The sequence below is a fragment of the Trichomycterus rosablanca genome, chromosome 5, assembly GCF_030014385.1.
Source record: "Trichomycterus rosablanca isolate fTriRos1 chromosome 5, fTriRos1.hap1, whole genome shotgun sequence".
Classification (NCBI taxonomy): Eukaryota; Metazoa; Chordata; class Actinopteri; order Siluriformes; family Trichomycteridae; genus Trichomycterus; species Trichomycterus rosablanca.
The window spans coordinates 41,988,291-41,998,878 of NC_085992.1; the positions used below are offsets into that span (position 1 = coordinate 41,988,291).

Genomic DNA, 10,588 nt, shown 5'->3' on the forward strand with positions numbered 1-10,588 from the left:
GCAAAATGACAGTGATGGAACTTAAACAAACAACCATTGAGATACTACTGCCACAACCATCACCTTTCTCTATGTACTTCAGATTTCTCCCACTTTTCAGAACACATAGACGTTTTGGACGAACTGGCTAATCAAAAATGCCCCCAGGTAACTAAGTGTAAAATAAGTGATTGGTGCCCTGTGATAGATTGGCAGCTGTCTACGTCTGTGTTGTTTCCTGTCTTTCCAGGTGGCACTAAATCCAACGCAACAGACCAGGATAAAGTGGTTAAACAAGAGAGTCAACATTTTTAAATATTTAATTGTACAGCAAAAATATCTATTTTGATCTATAGTCCAACGTGATTTTTTTTAATAGAGTTTAGATAGTGTTAGCAGGTTTCGCCTCTATGAGGCACTGCACAAAGTGAATACAAGCACAAACAATACTCATAGTCACAAAAGTAATACAACAAGGTTCCAGTATGGCTATGAACGAGAAACATGGGTTACATCAGGGCTGTTCAATTAGTTTAGATTCCAAAACATACAAAGTGAGGGACCAAAAGCACAAAGCTAGCCCACGCATTTTCTGATGGCGTGTATTAATGACATAGAAGGACGGTGGTACGGTGGCCCTGCCTTGCATTTTCTGATGGCGTGTATTAATGACATAGAAGGACGGTGGTACGGTGGCCTTGCCTTGGTACAGCAAAAAGCATGGACCCCATATGTCCAGGGTTTGAACCATAGCTGTGATCACTGTGAGGTGTTAGTCATGTTCTTAATATGTCCACATGGGCAGCCTTTCAACTCTTAGAAATGCCAGTAGGTTTTAGCAACTATTGCGTTCAGATATATGGAGTAAGTTATCCTTCAATGGATTCACCCTGTTCAGTGTGTGTACTGCTCTGAGGCAAACAGGCTTCTGTCCCACTACAGACCTGATGTTGTGGTTGCACAGATGAAGCGATGACTAATAGTTTACAGGTACATTTCTGTCCATTGCTAAAATGTTTGTTAAAAATGTGCCAAGTATCTGACTAAGAAAAAGCAAGATTTTGAATCACATTGAGCAACACTGTAGTTTTTTGTACAGTTAATTCTGACAGTGAATGACAAAAACATGGAATTTAAATAATTCAGTTCCTGTGATGGACTGGCGTCCTGTCTAGGCTGTTACTGCATTGTGCCCAGTGATTCCAGGAAACCAGACCCACTGCGGCCCTGATCAAGAAAAATGTGGTGATAAAACATAAAAAAAAAAAAAATCATTTGGTAATGGTAAATTTGATCACATGCCACTAACTGGTTTACATGAACAATCACCTTTCATAAGCTAACATCATGCACAACTGTAAGCACCAATGAACATAATACTTCTAATACAACAGTAACAGTAAAACAAACAGTAAATAAAGATATTGCGCTTTATATTCTGTATCCTGTATAAACAGAGAGACACTTATCATAGACCATTACAACTGAATCGGTTCTCGAGCCCAGCTCGAATGAATTTTTCTATAAAGCGATGATATGCAATCTGGACACCATTAAAATCTAAATATCTGCATAAAAATAAAGAATAACTTTATCCTTGAGAGCATTAGAGCATTAAACCTAAGCATCATTGCAGCCGTTAATATGCCCGAGTCCTAGTAACTGGTAAATTGGTTGTTTTTAGAACAGAACAGCCATTTAGCAGCATGTTTACCGATGCTTTGAAATACCACATGCCAACAGTAACAATCTAAAACCAACCTCCATGTCCATGTAGTACTTCTGTCAAATGTATCCATTAAAACTGGTGCTGGTTTATGAAACACTTTAAATCCAAACACAAGAAACCATTTTATAAATAAATCTTTGTATAACTATTTAGTCAGTCAGTTTAGTTTATTTAGTTTAGTCAGTCAGTCTATTTAGTGCAGTTAGTCAGTCAGAGTACAGTTAACCTTACAAAAAAAAAAACAACAAAGAAAATCTCTGACATCATCAACAGTAGTAATGTACATAAAATGTAAAATCTGATGCAGACACTGGATGCTCATCAATGGAAGCGGTATTTGCGGGCTGGTTTGAGATTAACGTATGTCTTTTTCATTTCCTCTGTTTCCTCTTTCTTGACCATATGATAACGTTCTCCCTTAGTAGTCACCACCTGATTGCCATGGTAACGAACCAGCTTCTTTGGAGCCTGCAAGATGTAAAGCATGATGTTAGGTTTGTAGCTCTACAAGGAACAATGACAGATTTTACATCTACACCACAAATGCAGTTAAGATATTTCAAGATAAGTTAAGATAATCCTTCATTAGTCCCACAGTGGGGACATTCAGTGTTACAGCAGCGAAGGAATAGCAAGGCACTCAGTACAAAAAATAGACAAATAAACAGTACAATGTATAACAATATATACATTATCAACAATAAAAGTCAAAAACTCTGAAAAATATTATTTACAAGTGATTGCACATGAAATCTTAAATTGCACATGGGAAAGTGAAAAGATGTTGCACATTGTTGTGCTCCATTGAAAAACTATTACTTCCTGTAAGTGTGTATAATTTTAAGTGTGTGTGTACGTGATCTGCTGTTACCAGTGCTGGTTGTAGAGTCTAACCGCAGCAGGAAGAAAGGACCTGCGATACTGCTTCACACATTTAGGGTGAAGCAGCCTGTCACTGAAGGAGCTGCCCAGTGCTGCCAGAGTCTCATGCATGGGGTGGGAGTCATTCTCCAGCATGGATGCCATCTTGGCTAACAACCTCACGACATTTTTTCATATAATTTCCACCACATTTGTAATATTTTTAATAGAACGCTTCATATTTAAGAGCTCAGTATTTTCAGTGTTTTACACTAAATAAATCAGTTCATGCACTATAAGAGCTACCCCAATCAACAGCAAGTGCCATGGGACACAAAAACACACATACTTTTTAATGTGTACTACATTGTGCCCAGTGATTCTGGGAACACCAGACCCGCTGCAACCCTGAACAGGATAATGCAGTGCTAAAACCTGTAAATGATGATGGTCAAATCACTGCCTTTTACTGATCTTTGGTTAAATAAAAGTGAAGCCCTATAGTCATGTTCCAAAGCCCTCTCACAGAAATGGAAGCTGGTATACAAGCAAAAGGGGAACAACTCTATGTTACTGGAGTGGTTTTGGGTGATGTGATGTTTGAGTGTCCACTGTAGTACTGTCCTACTTTCTTCTGTCCTAATTATTGTCCTAAGTATGCTTTAACTTTCTTTGTGTGTTAAATTAGAAAACAAAACCCACTTACATCTTTTGGAATAAATGGTTTGTGGATTTTCTTATCTTCCTCATCATCTACCAGCATGTATCTGTGGAAAACAGAGAGATGGGATTATATATATTTAAAAATAAAATCATTATTTAGATGAAGAGAATAAGCTTTTAGACTTTATCTAGAACAGGTAATAATATGAGATATTTTAGAGGCTACTCACTTTTCTAAAATATTTGCTTTAAGCTTCTCGTCAGGCTGTGAGGATGAAGTTTTTCCAGGGTTTGCCTAAAACAGAACAATAAAACATAGATAGTACAAAGTCTCCTAAAGTTTTTTTTATTTATCTTCATTATTTGTTTTTAGCCTGATCAGGGTTGTGATGGTCCCAAGCTGAACCAAACACACTGGGCGCAAAGCATGAACACACCCTGGACAGGCCACTGATTTTTTTTTGTTCAGGACTCACCTGTTAATAATTTTATAATAGCTGTGCTATTAACATAAAGGCAGTTTTACAGAAATCCATATTCATTAGAATCTACGCAAAATGATTACCAAGTAAAAGCATTAAAAATTGCAGAGCTCGGTTTACTCACGCTGAGAGGAGGGGTATGACTGAGCTGCACGTCTCCTTCAATGATGAGTCGAACAGCTTCCTCCATGTCTCCTTTAGCAATAGACAATGCACTTCTCGCTTCTGTTAGAGTACATTTTGGGAACATCTCTAGAAGAAGCTGTTCCTGTTCATCCCATTCTGACATGTTTGCCTAATACACACACACACACACACACACACACAAAATCAAAGCTGTGTAGTAATGTCCCTTAATTATCCAGGATAACATTAAAAACACAGGTAAAGCCTCAAATGGCTGCTAATACCTTTGCTTGTTATATTTAATGTTACAGTTATAACAATAATGAAATAATACTAATAATTAAAGTAATAATACAAATACAATTACCAACTCTCTAACCGTTCATTAGCGTATGCACAGATTACCTATGATCTTTAAGTATGTTGAGGACTATATTTTTTGTGTTTGTGTTAAAAGGGTTTCTGAAAAAGTGGCCAGTGAGTAGTCTATAATATTGATTTAGTAACCAACTACTGGATCTGATAAGGCATGTATTTAGTTTTAGTTTAAGTTAGAAATGTGCCAAAAAGCCAGTGCAGAGGTGAGAGATTCTGTTGGATGGAAAGAGATGAGAGCCTAACCATTGGGCTGTGCACTTTTCAGTGTGCTCTCAGTGCCGGTCCTAAGCCCGAATAAACATAGGAGAGTTGGATAAACTGTGCCAAGACTGGTAAAAGGAACAGGCCCACTGTGGTAGTCGAAAGAATAAAAAATAAAAAACTGCAATAGTAGAAGCTTCCATTATTTTGCATTAAAGTTTGGGTCAAAGTTTAACTAATTAAAATACAGTGTAAAGCAAATGTTTATTTGCACCGGAACTTTCAATAATAAACGGTTTATCTCCAGGAAAATATATCATCACTGCCTTGGCCAACTATCAATACCAACTATCAATACCTTGGCTGTGGCTCCCTCTACATGCGATGAGTGGCTGTGCATCTTTGGTACTGAACCTCCCTCTACGGCCGGACTCAAGGAGCAATTCCCCTTTGTTTTTGACTGACATGATTCTGTAAAAGGTAGAATTCACAGACAAAAAAAACCTTAAAAACCAAACAGAGTGATTATGACTAATTTTAGGTTGTTTATGCAAAATATCAGCAGCTCCAATAGCTTTCTAAATCCTTTCCCACAATTTATTACAACACATGCTTACCTTCATTTCGAGCAGAGTCTAATTTGGAAGCCAGGCTGAACATAATTTCACAGACTTGAATACTAAAATCAGAAGTTTAGTCATGGATGCTTAAATAATTATCATGGTAAGTAGTCATTCAGCATTGTAAAGCTCTGTATCATGTAATAGTATTATTAATTAAATTTGTTTGCAAATAGTAAAAATGATCTTACCTATCAATGTTAGAAAAGCCTGGAATATAGGCTTCAAGCATCTCAACAAACATTTCAACATCAAAGTTTTCTTCAACGCTTGCTTGAGAACCCAGATCCTCAAGCACACCGGTGATGTAGGACAGAAGAACATCATCTAGAGTACTGAGAAGAAAAAAAGGGGATTGTTACAACACAAATGCCTCTATGCACTATGCTCATAATGCTGCATTTTTGCAATCTAAAAAGATTTAGAATCTTGCCAACTTACCTAAGATCTGCATCTGGTATGTGTGATAGGACAAAGTCATGCAGTGCATTGTGAATAATTTTCTGGAGGTCCATCCTAACTGCTACTGCAAAATGCAAAAGACAAAAAAAGACAATCTCATTATTGCAGATGTGACATTTAAATGTTAGATTATACTGAACCACTGCCAGCACACGCTTACCATCAACTATTCAATAGGTTAACCATTATCAATACATTTATTGCATAACACTGAAAACCCAATTTTATATGGATCCAGCAGACTTGTTTTAAGTCCAATACCAGCATATTGATTAGTATTAGTACACCAGTTAAAGCTGTTCCTGACAAATAAACTAGTCACTAAATATTATACCAGATTGAAGCTAAGATAATATCAAAGTACAATATTAGTACATGACATTGGGAAGAAGCCAGGAATGTCTATATTGTCAAAAATACCGATTTTGGTAAAAATGTAATCATTGCAAGACAAACTACTGTTTATGTTTGTTTATTAGAATTTTAACGTCATGTTTTACACTCTTTGGTTACATTCATGACAGAAACAGTAGTTACTCATTACACAAGATTCATCAGTTCACAAGGTTATATTGAACACAGTCATGGACAATTTAGTATCTCTAATTCACCTCACTTGCATGTCTTTGGACTGTGTGAGGAAACCGGAGCACCCGGAGTAAACCCACGCAGACACGGGGAGAACACGCAAACTCCACACAGAAAGGACCTGGACCGCCCCACCTGGGAATCGAACCCAGGACCTTCTTGCTGTGAGGCGACAGTGCTACCCACTGAGCCCACTATGTATTTATTAAAACGTTTAAAACTATTCCAAAATACAGATCAAAACACAAAAATTAAAGTGTGGCTTAATGTTACATATAAAATAACGCAAAAGAATAATGAACAAATACAAATATAGATTTAACTGATCAATTAAGTGATTTTATCTGAGAACTGGGTTTCTAAACACCTTGGCTCACAGCTGCTTCAAACAATCATCTCAGTTACCGACATAAAGGTACTTAGGGCGCAGATTAAATACCTTTTTCCAAAAGAGGCATAGATTCTAGGCATAAATGTTTGTGAACCTTGTACTGATCAAGGAACAACCGTAAAGATAAATATTATAATATGTCTAAGTACAGTATGTAACTAGTTCGGTCACGGCCTCCCCACAACAGCTGCATTTCAGCTTTTGTTTTGAAATGCCACAATGTCTGTGTCAGCTAAAATGCTAAGATAACGCACCAGAGAACATCACATCTGCATTGTGATTCAGTTTGCATTTACACAGAAATGCAAACTCTACAATTTACTATTTGCATCTAAATTCATTTGGAGGAAAATCTGCTGCACACCGATATAGGTAGCATGTAGCTAAATTAGCTAACGCTAACCCAAGCATCTTTAGCTTCGTGCTCTGGCGAATACGAACAAGTAAACAGAAATGTCTTACCTTTTAAAAGAATAATACACTTATTTATAAGAATAAATGTAGAATATTTGTAAATATGTCGGTTTGGTTAACATAAAAGGTAAATTAACGCTTCAGGGGAGTAAATTCTTCAACCGGCGCGCCGTGGTTTGTTTAAAATGTGTGACATCATTTCCTGCTAAATGTAAACACGTTCTCACGCTGTAGTAGAGAAGAGCTGAGCCGGGTGATCAATTCATCACAAGAACTTTTTAGTTGAAGTATACACTGCAATAATCATCCTGAATTAAAACAATATCAGGTAAGTTTTAACATTAAAAATAATCTAATACCTTCACGAAACGTTCCGTAGTGAAAACAGTCTGCCAAAAAAAAATCAAACACCAAGTTGAACAATCTAAAATCGACTCCTTAAACCTCTTTTGATTTTAAAAATTTATGCCCAAAATGTATAAACAATACTTAGGATTTGCTAATTAAATTGACACTAAGGTAGAATCAATTAAAAAATGTAATGTTTTAGAGAATATCTCAAAATTAAATAAGTATTAAGATATGTTGAAAATAATATACAGTATCTTCTTCTCCTGGGCCTTTGTCCCGCTCGGTTGCGGGGTCAGCGCTTTGGCGGATCATGATCCGCGGATGCCCTTCCTGACACAACCCTCCCTATTTTATCCGGGCTTGGGACCGGCACTACAATGCACTGGTTTGTGCATCTAGCGGCTAGGTATCTATAGGACAATTCAGTGTTTCCAGTTAGCCTGGTGGCATGTCTTTGGACTGTGTGAGGAAACCGGAGCACCCGGAGGAAACCCACGCAGACACGGGGAGAACATGCAAACTCCGCACAGAAAGGACCTGGACCGCCCCACCTGGGGATCGAACCCAGGACCTTCTTGTTGTGAGGCGACAGTGCTACCCACTAAGCCACCGTGCCGGCCGAAAATAATTTACAGTATAAAAAGTCAAAAAGATTGTGATCCTTTGCTCTTCTTTTAATTATTAATTATTATTAAACTTCTTTTTGGAGAGGGGTGCATTTTCACTGAGCATAATAACATTGACCCCTTTCCAAAATGTTTACGTTTTCAGCATTTAGCAGACGCTTTTATCCAAAGCGACTTACAGTACTGTGACAGTATACAATGTAAGCAGTTGAGGGTTTAGGGCCTTGCTCAAAGGGCCCAACAGTGGTAACCTGGCAGAGGTGGGGCTTGAACTGGCAACCTTCCAGTCCTTTACTTTATCCACTAGGCTACAACTGTCCTTTCGATGTTGTAGTAAAATGTTGTTGTAAAAATGTGTTGTACAACAATTTTACAAAATCAGGTCCTCATATAATATGCACTATATAGTAACAACATACGATGCATTTGCTATTTAAATATCATTGTTTTACTTAGGAGCTTTACCATACACACACTTGGTTGTGGCAGTTTTCCTGGCAGAAATGCCTTGTTGATGAGAGTGTTCAAAGAAAGATGGCCAGCCTAGTTTGAGCTGACTGGATAGATGGTACTTCAACTAATCACGTTTACTGTGGTGAGTTAAAACAAGCGGAAGACCATCATGTTTCACTACAACCAAAAACAGAAATCTCCAATTGAAGTAGGAAAAAGCTTGCCAATTTATTAAATCTTGATTTATTTTGTCACATGCAGATGGTAAGGTTAGAAATAAATCAATGGGCCCAATCTGCCTTGGGCTAACAAGGCTGCTGGTGGCAAATCACGACAATAAATAACTAAAAAAATATTTTATCAAAATCTGTGGATCTATTATCATTCTGAAATATGGGGAATGATCAGGGAAAGTGTAAATCTGTTACTTAAAAACAGGTGTGTCAGCTGTTGTACAACCATTTACATAGTTTGAAGTAAGGATTACCACCAGATGGTATAGATCTCCCATCAAATGTAACAGTTGGGGGCAGACATTCAGGGTTAAAGGCATTCTTTGGTTTCCTTCAAACATTTTGTAACATCTCATCATGACATAACACCACCTAACCATGAGTAGGTGACATCCCTGGAATTCTAGCATAATTCCTACTTTTCATTATAAAAGGACCTTGCATAACCACAGTGTAAAGTCTTGCTGTTACCTTTAAGCCTGAACTTTTTTTTGCATTGTCTAGTACTGTAGCCATGTAACCTGTGGCGGCACGGTGGCTAAGTGGGTAGCACTGTCACCTCACAGCAAGAAGGTCCTGGGTTTGATCCCCAGGTGGGGCAGTCTGGGTCCTTTCTGTGTGGAGTTTGCATCTTCTCGCCGTGTCCATGTGGGTTTCCCCCCGGATGCTCCGGTTTAAAAAAGACATGCAGTGAGGTGAATTGGAGACACTAAATTGTCCAATACAGTGTTTGATATAAACTTGTGAACTGATGAACCTTGTGTAATGAGTACCTACCATTCCTGTCATGAATGTAACCAAAAGTGTAAAACATGACGTTAAAATTCTAATAAACAGACAAACAAACCATGTAACCTGCCAACAATCTTGTGTGTGGATTCTGCCAAAGCTTGATCTGACTGTCTTTTAGATATTTACTCTTGCTTCTCCTCCTGACTGTGTTTTTGCTATAACTGGGTTTATTTTGGTGCCATTATATTCTGTGTATGTCACATAATTGAATGTCTTCCAAACATATATGAGGTATCATTATGTTTTCCTGATATTAACGTGTTATCTCTAATAGTAACAAAAGTAATTATATATAGACCATGCATTTTGCATGTTGTAGCAGTATAAGAATTTCTCACAGCTGTTAGGTTACAAACCAGATACACACTGCTCAGTACATCTTATGTTTTCCCAAAACTACTGTACACAGTATTCCCATTCAAATATTTATTATGGTGTAGTAAGTCTGCAAGCTAATTAGTTTCAGTATCACTTACAAGCCAGTCAAAATGTCTGTGCCACAGCCGATTGAAAGATTGAAGTGATAAAGTCTTTAGTTTCATTGTTTTGACATGTGAAACCAGTATCATGTTTACTTTGTGGCCTATTGATCTTTTTTCAGTAAGATGGTAAGCAGTGTCAGGCAATTTATCAGTCATGATACATTTGACAAATTATAAACTTTTAGGAACAGCAGGTTCACATATATTTTAATATGCTTCAAACAGGCGTATTTGTGATATGCAGCTAGTTCTAACTGGTTACATTGTGTCATAGTCTCAGTCTAAACACTGAACTGTTAGAAGATATAGTCATCCGTAGTTACACCATGTAAAACTGGCAATAGCAAAGGGTGAACTGAGCTGCCATGCTCCTAGCTAAGGCACCTGCAGTACTAGTTCACATACTGGCATTATAGAAGTGCTGTTTTGCATAATTAAAGGAGTCTCAGTTGTATGTGTCTGGGTCTGTGTATGTGTGCATGTTTCTATTCTCAGTTCATCTAAAGTCATGTCTTGCCCGCTGGATAGGTCCATGAGCAAGAAACACTGTAACATAGTAGACGTTGCTGATAACGCGTCTTGGAGGAGATGTGTAACTTGGCTGGACTCTGTTTAAACCCTCAGGTCAGAGGAAAATGGATTCACCTTACAAAATCAATGAAACCCATCCTCACTCCTTGAAGATAAGACAATAAATAATGTAGTAATAAATCAGAAAATTGTGCAACACTTTATCTTTTTCAGTATTTGATACAGT

At 37.6% G+C, this 10,588-nt stretch overlaps 1 protein-coding gene across 1 annotated transcript; it reads right to left on the bottom strand.

Annotated features, from left to right (window-relative positions):
• Positions 1 to 1,387: 1,387 nt before the first annotated feature.
• On the bottom strand, positions 1,388 to 7,080 carry cuedc2 (CUE domain containing 2). Its single transcript, XM_062995238.1, has 9 exons — positions 6,943 to 7,080; positions 5,481 to 5,565; positions 5,231 to 5,374; positions 5,037 to 5,098; positions 4,778 to 4,890; positions 3,839 to 4,009; positions 3,463 to 3,527; positions 3,276 to 3,336; positions 1,388 to 2,176 (listed from the first exon to the last, which is right to left on the bottom strand). The coding sequence occupies exons 2-9, from the start codon at positions 5,552 to 5,554 to the stop codon at positions 2,030 to 2,032; spliced, it is 837 nt and encodes a 278-aa protein (XP_062851308.1). The 5' UTR covers positions 5,555 to 5,565; positions 6,943 to 7,080; the 3' UTR covers positions 1,388 to 2,029.
• Positions 7,081 to 10,588: the final 3,508 nt, after the last annotated feature.